This window comes from Leucopleurus acutus (assembly GCF_964270905.1).
Source record: "Leucopleurus acutus genome assembly, chromosome: 16".
Taxonomy (NCBI): Eukaryota; Metazoa; Chordata; class Mammalia; order Artiodactyla; family Delphinidae; genus Leucopleurus; species Leucopleurus acutus.
The window spans coordinates 3,401,841-3,418,031 of NC_139158.1; the positions used below are offsets into that span (position 1 = coordinate 3,401,841).

General features: G+C 52.4%; 1 protein-coding gene across 1 annotated transcript in view; it reads left to right on the top strand.

Annotated features, from left to right (window-relative positions):
- Positions 1-829: 829 nt before the first annotated feature.
- FOXK1 (forkhead box K1) overlaps positions 830-16,191 on the top strand; it is a gene marked incomplete at its 5' end in the record, with an annotated part of 59,595 nt that continues 44,233 nt past the window's right edge. Inside the window, one exon of the mRNA XM_082857365.1 lies at positions 830-1,350. Within this exon, the coding sequence (XP_082713491.1) occupies positions 830-1,350 (521 nt within the window). The remainder of the gene's footprint in view (positions 1,351-16,191) is intronic.

The window sequence follows — 16,191 nt, forward strand, 5'->3', positions numbered from 1 at the left end:
TGTATTTATTAGAATGTTACTTGATTCCTGTCCGCATCTCCCAGTACACCGTAAGCTCTACCAGGGAGGGTGTGTTTTCTCTCGCTCAATAATTATTAAATGATGGCAGTGTGCAGACACTGCCACCTTTTTGTAGGGGGCCCTGGCTGAATTAGGAATGCATGAAGCATTGCGGGATCTGAAGGATGCCTAAGGTGGCCAATTCTGCGTTTTCACAGAAGACTCGTCTGCAGGCGTCTGCCTTCCCCCATGAGACTGTAAGAGGTGTAAACGGCCGGAGGCGACTGCACCGGGCCCTAGTATGGGTCCCAGGATACTTGTCTAGATACTTGTTGAGTGAATGTGTGACTCCAAAAAGGAACACAGGGCATCAGGGATCGCAAGCATCTTTAGGCAAACTTCAGTTACAGCTCGAAACCCCTTAAACTAGGTGCCTAAGTATCGCACTTTAGGGTTGGCGGATGGAGCCACTAGGGCCCCGGAGACTGCTGACGTCAGTTGTCCCTTCTCCAGTGAGTGACCCAGGATCAAAACTTTCCAGGGAGACTTTTTCGGGGGTTCCCCACCCCAGTCCCAGGACGGAGGAAGGGACAGCCCACGGCCGGGGGCGGTGGGCGAGGCGCTACCCGGGGACCGGCGAGGCTGGCCGGGCGCGGACACCGGCCCCCACCCCGCCCCGCGCGCCCCCGCGAGCACCGGCGGGCGGGGAGCGCGGCCCGTAGGCTCCGCTCCGCCGCGATCCGGACCGGGATCCCGCGCCCGCCGCGCCCCGCGGAGCCCCGCCCCCTGCGCCGCGCCGCCGCCGGAGGCCGCTTGGAGCTGTGCGAACATGGCCGAAGTCGGCGAGGACAGCGGGGCCCGCGCCCTGCTGGCGCTGCGCTCGGCACCCTGCAGCCCCGTGCTTTGCGCCGCCGCCGCCGCCGCCTTCCCCGCCGCCGCCGCCCCCGCGCCCGGGCCCGCCGCGCCGTCGCCGCCGCCGCCCGCCCAGCCCCCGCCCCCGCCCCCGCCGCCGCCGGGCTCGATCGCCGGGGGCGCGGGGGGCGCGGCGGGCGAGGCCCTGGTGGCCGCGGCGGCCGCCTCGGTGCGCCGGAGCCCCGGGCCCGCGCTGGCGCGCCTGGAAGGCCGCGAGTTCGAGTTTCTCATGCGGCAGCCCAGCGTCACCATCGGTCGCAACTCGTCGCAGGGCTCGGTGGACCTGAGCATGGGCCTGTCCAGCTTCATCTCGCGACGCCACCTGCAGCTCAGCTTCCAGGAGCCGCACTTCTACCTGCGGTGCCTCGGCAAGAACGGCGTCTTCGTGGACGGGGCCTTCCAGCGTCGCGGCGCGCCCGCCCTGCAGCTGCCCAAACAGTGAGTGCCGCGGCCCCCGCCCGGCCCGGGCCCCGGGTCACCCCCGCCCCGCCCCCCGCCGGGCCTGGGCCCGAGATCAACCCGACCCCCGGGGACGGCCCCGGGAGCCCCGAGGACCGGGCCCCGAGGGTCGCCCTTGCCCCTCCCCAAGCTGGGCACCGGGGTCGCCCTCTCCTCGCCACCCTGTTTGGACCCGGGTCGGCGCCAAACGCACTCCCGAGGAGAAGGGTTGGCGTCAGGCGGTGTCGCTCCGGGAGGTGCGGGGTCCCTGGGGGCAGCGGCAGTGCCCCCGGAAGGCCCGAGCCCCCGGCCATAGGGGCCAGCTGTGAACTTGGGCCGGGAGGGGACGGCCGGAGAGTGGGCTGGGGTCGGGACAGGAAGTGCCCTCTCCTCAGTGGACCTGAGGACGCAGGTCTGGGGTCGCCGCACAGTTGGGGTTCCTGGGCAGGAGGGGAAGAGGCCGGGCGGGGAGGCAGGGCAAGGAGAGGGGGACCCGGCGCGCTTGGGGACAGGCCGCGGATGCCCCACGGTGCTTCAGCAACATCCTCGCGTTCCCGGGCTCTTCCGGTTCCCGGGGCAGCTGCCTTGCCCCAGGAGATCTTGCTTTCCGGAGATCTTTTGATCAGGAGAAAGCCTGTTTGGTTACTCATGCGGTCCTTAGGCACTTTCTTTTTCTGTGTAGTAGTTGCTTCTAACTCCTCAGCAGTGTTTATATTTCCTCAGCGTGCTTGGGTTCCAGAGTTGTCTCTGACTAATTACTCTCGCTTTTATAAGCACCCTGGGTCCAGGGAGTTTTTGCCGGGGTGATTGCCTGTTTCTGTAACCATCTCCCCTTTCGAGCGTATTGGCACGTTTGGTTGTAAGTATTGTACTGAATACTTTTCAACATCAACGATGACTCACTGGTGTTCGGGGCGTGAGTGGGGGGGGGGGGGGGGCGTATACAGACTTTGTTTTCCAAACGTGAAAGGTGTGTGTGTGTTTCTGTAAAATCAGGACTTGGTGAATGACAGAGTTGTTTTATCCCATGGTTGCTGTTACTCTGTTCTGCCTTTTCTGTGACCTACACGCTCTCTCCATTTCTGGGCCCTTAAATGCATTCTGGGTCCAGTCCCTCACAGTGAGAAAGTGACAGGTAAACAGCGCCTTCCCCTCCCTGCCCTTCCCCGCCCTGCCTGGTGGCTCTCAGAGGCCCGTTCTGCTCAGGCTTCTTTTTATAATTCAGGTTCTGTAAGGGCATCCATCCAGCAACCTTGTTTTCACAGTTCCCTGCCTCGCTGTTGAGAGGGTGCAGCCCCGAAGAGGCCCCAGCTTACCGAGTCTCGAATGCACTAGTCTTTTCTCTACCTCAAGGGTAGGACATTTCAGCCCGAGGAGTCCTCAGATCACGTGCGAGTACCGAGGCCCTTGTTTATGAAACGTGGTTGGTGTTCATGCTGCCTTCCTAGCCCGTGTAGCCAGCAGCCCAGATGGCCCCTGCCCTGTGGCTGGGGCTTTGCCCACGGTGCGCATCTGGCTGGGTTCAAGTTCAGTGGTGCTCTGAGCAGCAGCGGCACAGGCGGTGCTGGAGAATTTACGGGAACAGGAGAAACATGCTGGTGGAGAAACACCACGTGGATGTCCGTGTCTGCCCTCCCGGCAGAGGGCAGTTTGCTTCTGAAACCGTCAAAGCCCGTGGACAAACATGTTAGCAGTCCGAGCGGTTTTATGTTCTTTTTATTTGAGAAAACTAAACCTGTAGGTGGTAGCATCTGTAGGACAGGCTGTTGGAAGCTACTTTTTAGAATTAGATCAGGGTGCTTTGGCCCACCACGTGGAGAGTAATCAAGAAATGCTAATGAATTCAGAGGAAGGAAGTTGGACGTGTACGTTCTTGTCACCTCGAAATGGGAAATTCAGTGCTGACTTTCAAAGAACGGTAGCAGTTATTGTCTGTTTCCTCTCAGGCGTTGGTGCACAGTTTTGCCATGAGTCTTCGAAGCTGTGAATTTCTCCACCATAAATTCAGAGCTCTTATCCGTGTTGGAATTTGGTTGTGTGCATTTTGTGGCTACAGCTGCCTGAGACTTGGAGCTCTTCCTTGTGTTCTGGCGTTTCACCCTTTCCTGCCCTGTGAGGCCGCAGCCCCCCTCCAGCGCCCCCAGGGCACGGCTCCCCACGCCGCCCCTCCCTTTCCACCCCGGACTCAGGGAAGCACGAGGCGGAGAGGAGCCCCAGAGTCCACCCACACTTGTGACTAGAAGTAAGTTTTTCCAAAACTAAAATGAAATAATTTTGAAATTACTGGTAGGGAAAAAATTCCACATGACACAACTTAGAGCTGACCTTGATCCATGACTGTGGGTGCATGCAGAGGGAGGTGCAGCAGGTCCTGGTGTAGCCCCTGCTGTGCGATTCTCCGGCCCTCGTTCCCCAGGGCTGGGCTGGGCACTTTTTATCTTTAAGTGGAGACACAGCGCAGGAGCTGGCTGGCAGTAGGTGCGCACGGAGGAGTTAACGTTTGTTGAATGAAAAATCCATGAGTGAATATGCAGCTTCCCCGGAGGAGAAGCAGTGTCGCCAACTTAGTGGGTTTCCGAGGTGGGTGGTCAGCAGGCCTTCCTGGGTCTGCGGGTGGACATGGTTCGTGTGTGGGACTGTAGGTCTTGATACCAGCAGATTTGGAGTTTGAATTAGATGTAATCTGTGGACTACAGGAAACAGACCCATGCACAGCCTTGTACTTGCTCTCCCTTTCTTTCTTCCAACCTTCTTTCCTGATACTGTTATAAAATGAGCATGGACTACATGAATAATTACAGTAAAAACTAGACTTCTGTTTGTGGTGGTTTCTGTGAGTGGTAAGATGTATGTGATTCTTTTCTTCTTTTTACTTTTCTTTGTGTCCCAAATTTTCTGGAATGAGCATGGCTCTTTTTTTTCTTTTCAACACTAATTACTACAGAAAGTTTCAAGCATAAAAACAGGAGTGAGTTCCACGTGCCCATCACCCAGCCTCTACAGCTACCATGTTGTGGCCAAGCTTGTTTCATCTTCGTCCCCACCCCCGACCCCGACCCCCAGGTATTTGGAAGAAAATCACAAATGTCCTATCACTCCATCTGTAAATATTTCAGTAAAAGGTAAAGATTCCCTTTTTAAAACCTAACCACAATGTCCTTATCACACCTAGAAAGTTGATAACAATTTCTTACTATCATCAAACTTCCAGTGAATGTGGATTTCCCTTACCATCTCATGAATTTGTTTTTTTCTTTTCTTGCAGTGTGTTTGTTTAATCAGGAACCAAATCAGGTCCAGACACTATGATTGGTTGGCATATCTCTCACATCTCTCTCAATCTATAGGCTTCATCTCACTTTTTCTTTTCTTTTCTCAATGAAGAAACAGGGTCATTTGTCCCGTACACTTTCCCACGGTCTCTTTTTTTTTAATTTGCCGTGTTCTGAATTCTTTTGGCCATTACCTACACCAGGACTTTTTTTTTTTAGAAGATGTTGGGGGTAGGAGTTTATTAATTAATTTACTTATTTTTGCTGTGCTGGGTCTTCGTTTCTGTGCGAGGGCTTTCTCTAGTTGCGGCAAGCAGGGGCCACTCTTCATCGCGATGCGCGGGCCTCTCACTGTCGCGGCCTCTCGTTGCGGAGCACAGGCTGCAGACGCGCAGGCTCAGTAGTTGTGGCTCACGGGCCTAGTTGCTCCGTGGCATGTGGGATTCTTCCAGACCAGGGCTCGAACCCGTGTCCCCTGCATTAGCAGGCAGACTCTCAACCACTGCGCCACCAGGGAAGCTCCTCCCACGGTCTTTTTTTTTTTTTTTTTTTTTTTGCGGTACGCGGGCCTCTCACTGTTGTGGCCTCTTCCATTGCGGAGCACAGGCTCCGGAAGCGCAGGCTCAGCGGCCATGGCTCACGGGCCCAGCCGCTCCGCGGCATGTGGGATCTTCCTGGACCGGGGCACGAACCCGTGTCCCCTGCATCGGCAGGCGGACTGTCAACCACTGTGCCACCAGGAAAGCCCCCACGGTCTCTTTTTACAGATTGGATTCCCGTGGTGTCCATTTACTGCGTCCTCTCCCCTGTCGTTCCTGTAAATTAGGTTGTCGGACGTGGAGATTTGATCAGACTCGGGTTCGATGTGTTTTGCTGGAACTGCCGCACAGGCAGTGGTGCGTCGGTCTGTCAGGAAGCAGGCCCGTCTGTTTGTCCCAGTGGCAGCTTTTGATGGGCACTGCCTATATCCGTAAATCTGTTATCACCTGCACTCTTTTTTTTTTTTTTTTTTTTTTGCAGTACACGGGTCTCTCCCTGTTGTGGCCTCTCCAGTTGCGGAGTACAGGCTCCGGACGCGCAGGCTCAGCGGCCATAGCTCACGGGCCCAGCCGCTCCGCGGCATGTGGGATCTTCCCGGATCGGGGCACGAACCCGCGTCCCCTGCATCAGCAGGCAGACTCTCAACCACTGCGCCACCAGGGGAGCCCTCACCTGCACTCTTGTCACTCATTTTGGCTGCCAGCACATGTACCTCAGCATGCTGACGCATTCTGCCCTCTGAAAGGCATGTTTTGAATGGCAGGTGTTACGGATCACGGCCTCCGCACGCGCACTGTTAATAAAAGTAATTAACAGTAACCACCAAGGCATTTTACTACATAAATAATTGTTTAGGCCTCATGAAAACATACAGGACATAGTTTCTCATTGCTGTTCCAACTGGTCATGTGAAGAATATCGAATTTGTTACTAACCATCTTACAGTAGTTCTCAGATTGAGATTATATTGAAATTAACTGGAAAATGCCCCAGACTTAGTGAAGGCAGCAGGTGTCTGCCGAATATGCCTCAGGGCCCAGCGTCCCAGAAACAGCAGCAGTGTTCCTTTTCTCCCCCACCCTCCTCACTGTGCCTCCCCAGTCTGCTGGGCGCTACGGGGTCCTTCCGTGACCCGAAGCCTTCTTCTTGGGTGGTTGGTTCAGGAGTGTATCTGTGTGCTGAGCTGGGGGTGCGCTTGGGGCAAGAGAGGGCATCAGATCAGTCTGTTGCCAGTGGCTGAAGATGTAGAGACCGAGATCGTGCCAGCTGTGTTTCCACGTGGAGAGGAGAGCGGTGACCAGGGGGCAGTGGCATGTGTGGGCCTGCTCGGAGCTGGGAGGGCCACGGAGCCAGCCGGTCATTCAGGCCTGACCCGGCAGGACCTGCGGGAGGGTGGCCCGGGGTCTGGCGAGGAAGAGATTCAGCTGAAAGACCGTCTGATGGAAGAACGTTCTGATCTAGCGACGGGGTAGAAGAGACAGTGCGTCTGGAAGCTGGAGGGATGATAACCACGCAGAATGGAGCTGGGGGGTCAGGGGTGCGGGGAACGTGCCGTGGCGGGAACGGAGTTTTAGACTTAGGCCGCATCTGGATGGTGTGGTCAAAATGCGAAATGTGGCGTTTTCTCTAAGTAAAAGCTGTCTTCTGCTGTTCTTGCTAGTTGGCGGTTACTTTGTGTCACGTGTATTTGTTCAAAGTTAGACTGTGTCTTGTTAAAGACTTTCTTTAAAAAGGTTTATATTTCACCCAGGAAGACATACAGATGGCCAGGAGGCACATGGAAAGGTGCTCAACATCACTAATCATTAGAGAAATGCAAATCAAAACTACAGTGAGGCATCACCTCACGACGGTCAGAATGGCATCATCAAAAACCTACAGACGATAAATGCTGGAGAGGGTGTGGAGAAAAGGGAGCCTCCTGCACTGTTGGTGGGAATGTAAATTGACACAGCCACTATGGAGAGCAGTATGGAGGTTCCTTAAAAAAATTAAAAATAGAACTACCGTAGGACCAGCAATCCCACTACTGGGCATATACCCTGAGAAAACTATAACTCAAAAAGAGTCATGGTGGGCTTCCCTGGTGGCGCGGCGGCTGAGAGTCCGCCTGCCGATGCAAGGGACACGGGTTCGTGCCCCGGTCCGGGAAGATCCCACATGCCGCGGAGCGGCTGGGCCCGTGAGCCATGGCCGCTGAGCCTGTGCTCCGCAACGGGAGAGGCCACAACAGTGAGAGGCCCGCGTACCGAAAAAAAGAAAAGAGTCATGTACCACAGTGTTCATTGCAGCTCTATTTACAACAGCCAGGACATGGAAGCAACCTAAGTGTCCATCGACAGATGAATGGATAAAGAAGATGTGGCACATATATACAATGGAATATTACTCAGCCATAAAAAGAAATGAAATTGAGTTATTTGTAGTGAGGTGGATGGACCTAGAATCTGTCATACACAGAGAAGTAAGTCAGAAAGAGAAAAACAAATACTGTATGCTAACGCATATATATGGAATCTAAAAAAAAAAAAATGGTACTGATGAACCTAGTTGCAGGGCAGGAATAAAGAGGTCGATATAGAGAACAGACTTGAGGACACTGGGTGGGAGGGTGAAGCTGGGGTGAAGTGAGAGTAGCATGGACATATACACACTACTGAATGTAAAATAGTTGGCTGGTGGGAAGCAGCAGCACAGCACAGGGAGATCAGCTCGGTGCTTTGCGATGACCTAGAGGGGTGGGATAGGGAGGGTGGGAGGGAGGCTCCAGAGGGAGGGGATCTGGGGCCATGTGTGTGCATATGGCTGATTCACTTTGCTGCACAACAGAAACTAACACAGTATTGTGAAGCAATTATACTCCAATAAAGGTCTATTAAAAAATAAAAAAGAATTTTTTTAATTAAAAAAAAAGGTTTATAGGAGTGTAGCAAATTGGGAGCTAGTACATTAAATCTATGTTCTAGTGTTGAGTTCACACTGAGTTTTTTGGGCTTATCACCCATATAAGAAAGTTTCTATAGTATTTAAAATATCGGTCTATGAGAAGGATGGTATTTGTCGTGTAGTATGTGTTGAGTTTATAATAAACTTATTAAAGCCTTTGTCATCGATGAAGGAATGGAATTGGTAGGTGCTAAAAGGGTATTGAGTAGAGTTTTTTTTGTTTTGTTTTGTTTTTTGCGGTACGCAGGAGAGGCTCTGGACGTGCAGGCTCAGCGGCCATGGCTCACGGGCCCAGCCGCTCCGCGGCACATGGGATCTTCCCGGACCGGGGCACGAACCCGTGTCCCCTGCATCGGCAGGCGGACTCTCAGCCACTGCGCCACCAGGGAAGCCCTTGAGTAGAGTTTTAAGGGTGTTCATAGTACTTTGGAAAAAGACACAGCTATGTTTAAAATTATGTGCTGAAATGAAAGCATTTGATTTGGAGATACGGTAATTTACTGTTTGCTGTTTTTGCATCTTGTGAATGTCAGGAGATAAGCTTGCTAAATTAATGACAACTGGAATTACAGTGATGCCTCGTTTCCATAATTAACGAATATTTAAAGGATTTCATATTAAAATGAGAGGATTTTATAACTTGCTTTTACTTTGATTTCCTGGAAAATAGGCCCTTGCATTGTGACTTGTTAGGAGATTTTGTAGTTAATTTTCATTGCTGCTGTCGCTTTTCACGAGGTTCTAGTTTTCTGGTAAGATGTTGCCAGTTGATCTAAAAAGAAAGAAAAATGTAATCTGCCTGTGTGCACGTGTTTCATGACCGTGTAAAGGGAAGCCAGGGAGGCATGCTGGGTGTTGTCCAAGGCTCTGCAGAGCGGCTGCGCTCTAGGCGTCCCGGCTGGTTTGGTGGTGACGGGCTGTGGCCGCACCCCTGAGGTGGACATCACAGGCTTTCTTTCCCTGGGTGCGGTGGGGGTGAGCCAGCGCGGGGCTTGCCTCCCTTGGACCTGACGGTTCCGGCGCTAAATCCTGAGCTGCTTGCGAATACGCGGCTTCTCTCTCCTGAGAACGATTTTCAGTCTGGACAGTTTGTCCATGACTTGGTTAAGAAGGAACTTTTGCCCTTAGTCATCCGTGACATGTTTAACCATTCGTTTCCCCTGATGTGTGTGTGTAGAGCTGAGCTCTGACCACCCTGCTGCCCACGGCTGCTGGCGTTCATCCCTTAGCAGAGGTCCCAGCGCTTCTGCAGGCCTTCCCTTCACCTGCCACCTGCGTTTCAAGGTACGCGGCTGCCTTTGGGCAAAGGTGCCTCTGGGCATCCCGTACCTCTACTTAGTCCATCCACTCTCAGGGTTTGGGGCCCTCACACATTACTGGGGAACCCAGAGAGCTTTTGTTTATGTGGGATTTGTCTGTTACACTTACCACATTCGAAATTAGAACTGAGAAATTAAACTCTATATATTAATCTATTCAAAAATAGCAATAATAAGCCTATTTCAAAAATAAGTTTTTATGAAAAAATAGCTCAGTCTATTTTGTACTTCAAACAAAAGAAGTTAGGATAGGGGTATTCATTTTTTGGTATGTCTTTCATGTCTGCCTTGATAGAAGACAGCTGAATTTTATAGCTGCCTCTGCTTTTAGTCTGTTGTGATACATTGTTTCAGTGAAGTATATGAAGAAAATCCAGCCTTACAGAAGTATGTAGCTGGGAAAGGGAGGAGTGTGGTAGTAGCCTTTCAGGAAATTGTGGATGCTCTTCCATGCCTCTCCAGAACTGGACAGTAGTAGTTTCTTAAACGTTAATTGCAGGATGGAATCTGAAACCTCATCAGTGGAGTTTTGGTGAAGCTCCGTGAAATCCGTTGCTTTCTCTTGCATTTTGAATAAATCTTTTACCCATGTGTGAATTTGTAACCTCTTGCATTGGTCATTGAGAAAAATATGGATTGAATTATGTAGATCTAATGTCCATATATCTTACTACACAAATGTTTTATCTTCGATTGGTAGTTAAATTGATCCCCTTGAACCCAACAACTCATTTTTTTTAAATGTATTTATTAATTTGTTTATTTTTGGCTGTGTTGGGTCTTCGTTGCTGTGTGCAGGCTTTCTCTAGTTGCGGCGAGCGGGGGCTACTCTTTGTTGTGGTGCGCGGGCTTCTCATTGCAGTGGCTTCTCGTTGCAGAGCACGGGCTCTAGGCGCGCGGGCTTCAGTAGTTGTGGCTTGCAGGCTCTAGAGCACAGGCTCAGTAGTTTTGGCACCTGGGCTTAGCTGCTCCGCGGCATGTGGGATCTTCCCAGGGCTCGACAGGGCTCGAACCTGTGTCCCCTGCACTGGCAGGCGGATGGACTCTTAACCACTGCGCCACCAGGGAAGTCCCACAACTCATGGTTTTGAAAATAGAAATCTATGAAAGGATCAGGCTTTTTGATGTAATTTGCTTTTTAAATTTGCTTTAAAAGTTGAGTGTGGGCTTCCCTGGTGGCTCAGAGGTTGGGAGTCTGCCTGCCAATGCAGGGGACATGGGTTCGAGCCCTGATTGGGGAGGATCCCACATGCCACAGAGCAACTAAGCTCATGTGCCACAACTAGGACTTAATTTCAGCTTAAAGGGAACCACAAAGAAGGAAATAAGTAGGAAAGGTGAAGGAGGGAGGTTATACCCGATGGTTTAACAAAAAAAAAAAAAAGTTGAGTGACAGTACATTTTGTAGAAATAAAGAAGTCATAACTTTGTCATTGACCTTTATTAGCATCTGGTGGCATAATTTGGCTTAAATTTAGTATGTTTTGTATCTACAATCAATTCTTATTTCAGGTGGAACTATCCAGCTTGTCAGTTATTTCTGTTATTTTCCCACAGCCAAGCAGGGTGCTCTGGGGTTCCTGGATGACACCCCTGCTTTTTCCCTTCAGCCGTGGGTGTGGACCCACCAGGAAACAGCAGAGTGAAGCGGGTGGACATGGAGTGACTCAGCCCTCAAGGGATGTCAGTGACAAAACGGGCTTTTATGGACATTATTCCTTTTTTGGGGTTTTTTGTGTAACCTTTCTGAGCACACTTGTGAAAAACTCGGCCCCTTTTGGATAAAGGTAAACCTCATTCTACCCCCTCCCAATCCAGTCTTTTTCTCTCTCTTTCTTCCTTTCTCCCAGTAACTCAGTATCACACATAGGATAAAACACATTTTTCGTCTGTGCTGAAAAAGCTTTGCCTTTTGTGACTTGTATCATGAAAACCAGCGGGGCTTGTTGTTTTCCAGGCGGACGGTTGTAACATCAGATGTGCCGGGATGCCTCCCTTGCCGCCCCCCACTTGCATTGCTCTGTTTCACAGATTGCGTTTGGTTGGGGAGCAGCTATAGGATTCAAACAGTGATTGTATATCTTTCAGTTGGGATTTTGTGCCAATCGTCATGTAAGGTGGGTGGTGCTGACCTGATGTGGCGGGTGTACCTTTGCTGGGGAACCCGCAACGCTGGGTTTCGGGGTGAGCTGCGGGGAGACCAGCCTCGGGAGCTGGGCGTGAGTCCCCGCAGATGAACGCACGTTCCCGGGGCCAGGCTGTTGTCTGTAGAAAGCCTGCCCAGAAATCCTCCCTCCCGAGTGTGGTTTGGATACAGTTTACTGAGGAAATTAAGGAGCCTCCTGTGTGTTACCAGGACGTCTTGGCTGGAACTTTCCTCAGTGAAAAATAATTTGTAAATTTAGTAACTTTTTGGAGCTGATTTTGAAAGGATGTTAGAATGAAATCCGATGATACTTATGACAAAGCAGATGACAGAGCAGACAGGCTGGAGCCGTCGGGGCGACATGAAAAGGAAGATCGCACAGCAGAAGTTTGTGCTCTCCTCCACCTCCACCCGTGGGGATGTAAATATCTGGTCTGCTTGGCAGTTACGTCCCCGACGCAGGGAACAGTGACTCATCGCAGCCGGAGGAAAGCACCTTCCCTTCGGAGTGCCCAGCTCTTTGATTGATTCCATGTTGACCAGGAGCGCTTGCTGCCCTGTTAGCTCCTGGCCTGCAGCATGACTCGACTGATTGTTCAACTTTCTCAGCAATTCTGTTTTTCTCTGGCGTTGCGACGTGAGCAGGTTTTCCAGGCCTGCCCACCCTTGGTTGGCCGGGCAGGGATCTCCTGGAGTCTGGAACGGCCTGCAATGATAGAAGCGGCCAGCAGGGCAGCCCGGGTCCTGCGTGGCTGTTGACACTTGAAATGTGGCGAATGTGACCAAAGAATTTTAATTTTTTTTAATTTTTTTTTTTTTTGGCTGCATCGCGCGGCGTATGGGATCTCAGTTCCCCGACCAGGGATCAAACCTGTGCCCCCGACAGTGGAAGCGCCGAGTCTTAACCACTGGACCACCTGGGAAGTCCCTGAATTTTAATTTTTATTTCATTTTTCAGTTAATTTAAGTTAAACTGCCTGCATGTGCCGTGGCCCCCGGGTGCTCTTGGGGACGTGGTAGGTCCATGGGTGCCCAGGCCCAGGGGTGTGGCTGCTGCCTCAGTTTACCCGCTCGCCTCCGAGGCACAAGTCTTGCCTTCCGCCGTGCGCTTCGAGGTGCAGCGATGGGAAGGCCTGGTCCCGGCCATGGGGTCAGGCTGTGTGCGGGGCAGGCAGCCCTTCCGCAGAGGGGTCCCCTTCCCTGTCTGCACCCAGTCCGGACGGACGGTTCCGTTTTTCCCTTTGTTGCCCTTGTTCTTGACGCTAGAGGAAGGAAGTGAGAGGGTCTTAGACACGACCCCTGTGAATGGCAGGTAAAGATGGAGACAGATTTGCAGCTTTGAGGGAAATTAAAAAAACCCTCTCCCTGGCCCTTCATAGCCCTGGGTTTACGGTACGTGTTGGTTACGGATGGATCCCCTGCGAGTCCATCTCCTCAACGCTAGTGCTTACGTTTCTGTCCTTGCAGACTTTTAATTCCTTCGCAGGCGGACGTGTGCCTGTCGCGTGTCCACGTGGACGCCTGCTCGGACCGGGTGGTGCTGCCCCGTGTGTCCGCGTGGGGCCCGAGCGTCAAGCTCTCGGGGCTTCCCGGGGTCAGCCGCCGTACCGTGAGAGCGCTGGTCCGTGTCTGTCCTGCTCGGGGAGCTGGAGGTTCCGTGAGGGTGGCACTGCGTCCGCAGGGCCAGCACACACCTGGCCCTTGGGAGGCGCTAAGCGTCAGCTGAGCGTTTACCCATGTACCTGACCTTGTGTGGCCTGCAGGCAGCTGGAAGGGTCCATTCCAACAGCTTGCTCACGGAGAGTACAGAATAGGGGTTTCTGAGCAGTGGTGCCGATGCCGGGAACCAGGCCGGCACTGTCCGGTGTCATGTCCCCTCGTCCCCACCCCCGGGTTAGCTCAGCCTCTGGCGGCAGTGGTGTCTACACCAGGCCTGCCGGGAGGTTGTGCGGGGGCGTGTGATGGGCTTGGGCTGGCCCCGAGGAGACTGGAGCCGCTCCGTTGTAGCCAAACCCCGCAGGCTCCCGTTGGTCAAGTCTTCTCGGTGCACGGCCGCACCCACTCATTGACCGGCTACCACAGGGCACAAGAGCCTAAGGCAGCTTGCACAGCGTGCCGTTCACCGTACACGGCCACCAGCGTCACAGCCAGCACCTTTGTGTGCCTGGTTCCCTTTACACAGAGCCCCCGTGTTTCTTGTTACGCTGAATCCTGGGCATTTTATATATTTCTTTAGGGGATGGTTAATATGCTGGATCTTTTTTCCCTCGTTATTTTCTAAAGGGTCAGTGCTCACGGGTAGGAAGGAGGGGCCTCTTTTGCCTTCGTACTACAGTATGTATTTCCTCAGAACAAGGATGCTTCCATAACCGCCGTCCTGGCAGTGAGTTCAGGAAACGTCACAGTAACTGTGACGCTTTATCACATCCTCAGCCCAGATGCCACTTCTGCCAGTTGTCTGGCGGCCTCCTTCGTGGTTTCCTGCGCCGTCCAGGCCGGATCCAGGCTGGAGGCTGCGCTCAGGTGCCCATCCCCTCAGCCCCGCTCGTGTCCACAGGAGTTATCTTATCGGATGTCTTTCAATTTAGGTTTGTCTAATTTGACAACATCCTGATCAGGTTCTGGTGAAGCATCTTTGGCTGAAATGCTAGGAAGGGGTCGTGTGTCCTTTTGGGGGGTGTCACCCAGGCACATGGGGCCTTCTCGATGGGGTCACGTGGTCACTTGGTTTAGGTGTTGTCAGGCTACTCCACCAAACAGTTAACTGTTTTTCTCCTTGTAATTAATAAGTAATTTTTGCGGTACTGGAATAAAACGTTAATTTCGTATACAGCCACATTTACTATTTCTAGTAACAGTTTTTAAATTCGCTTTTCAGATGTGTTTTCCAGGTCATAATCTTCATCTGCACATCACGATTATTTTTGTCTCTTCCTCCACCATTTCATATCTCACTGGCTTTTGTTGTCTTGTTCAGTTGGCCGTAGCCTCCAGGTGTTGCTAAAAAATACCATGATGATGGGCTCCTTTCTCATTTCTAGCCTGACAAGGAGAGCTTACAAGCTGGTTCAGAGCAAATGGAGCTTTGCTGCTGAGATCCACTTTCTTCTTTTCCCCAGATTTCATTAGGTTTTTTTTTTAATTGAAATATAGTTGATTTACAAAGTTCTGTTAGTTTCAGGTGTACAGCAAAGTGATTCAGCTTTATATATATACATATGTATATGTATACACACACACACACACACACACACACATATACACACGTGTGTGTGTGTATATATATATATTCTTCTTCAGATTCTTTCCCATTATAGGTTATTACAAGATACCAAATACAGTGCCCTGTGCTGTACAGTAGGACCTTGAAATCCACTTTCTCAAGGCAGCCTTCCCGACGCTTCTCTGAGTGAGGTCCCACGGGCAGCGCCCCCCAGCGCCCCAGGGTGGCCCAGTCTGAGTGTCAGGGGAGCAGGGCTGCGCTTCTGGTTCGTTACTGTAAACCCGGTACCTACCAGTGTGTTTGCCCCATAGTTGGCAGTTCATAAATTCTTGGCAAAATTAATACACAAACAGCAGAGGTCTGAATGCAAAACTGAGCCGGCCAAAGAAAGTGGCTGAAGGTTATATAGTAGCTTAGCTTTTAAAAGACCTGGCCGGCATACCTCCCAGCTGGGTGCCCTTGAACAGGTGACCTCACTCAAGCTCCCGTTTCCTCATCTGTACGATGGGCACGCTGCCCACTTCCTGGGTCCTGAAAACTGGAAGCAGTGTGTTCACAGCCCTCGCCGCAGTGCCTGGGGCTAGATACACCCGGCACAAGCCCCCGTCGTTGTCATCGTCCCTGCTGTCCCTGTGACCAGGTAGGAGAGGGACTGTGTTTGCTTGGTGAGCCGTCTGGCGTCAGCAGTGAGATCTGGCCTGTTGCTGGGGAAGCCGTTGCCGTGCCTCAAGCTGGTCGTGCTGGGGCGGCCCGGCCCTGTGCTCTCTCACCAAGGCGCCAGTCGCTAGTGGGGCTCTGTAGAGGGCGGCCTTTGTGCATGGGCTGTGGGACGGGCTCGGCTCCACCAGGATGCCTCCCGGCTGCTAAGGTTGTACGATCAGAGTGAATGAGGAGGGTGTGTGTTCTTGTGCTTCTCTGAGCTGCTTGTCTGGACGAGGATGGGATCTCAGAGCACAGGGTACCTGGAATCGGCTTGAGTGGCCTCTGCGGGGTGCGGGGACTGGCTCACACTCGGGCAGGACACTGAGACACAGGCAGGGCCGGGCCTTGATCTCGGAGTCGCTGCTCGTCACCGCAGTGTTTGTCCCCCACCAGCTGGGGTGCAGGGCACCTGGCAAAGGAAAAGCTGTGACTTGGAGATGGATGCCCAGAACTGATGAAACAACTCATATGTACTGCAGGGCATTTAAAAAATACAGAAAAGTGTAGAGGATCATGTAACGTGTCCTTGTTCACGTCCTGTCATATTTTTTTTAAATAAGAAAAACGACACGTTACGGTTGACATTGGGGTCCTCTGAGTTCCCGAGACCCGTACCTTCCACACCCAGAGACATCTGCGAGTGATGGTTCGTTTAGTTGTGTGTGTGGCGGGGGGGGGGGTGATTTACACAAG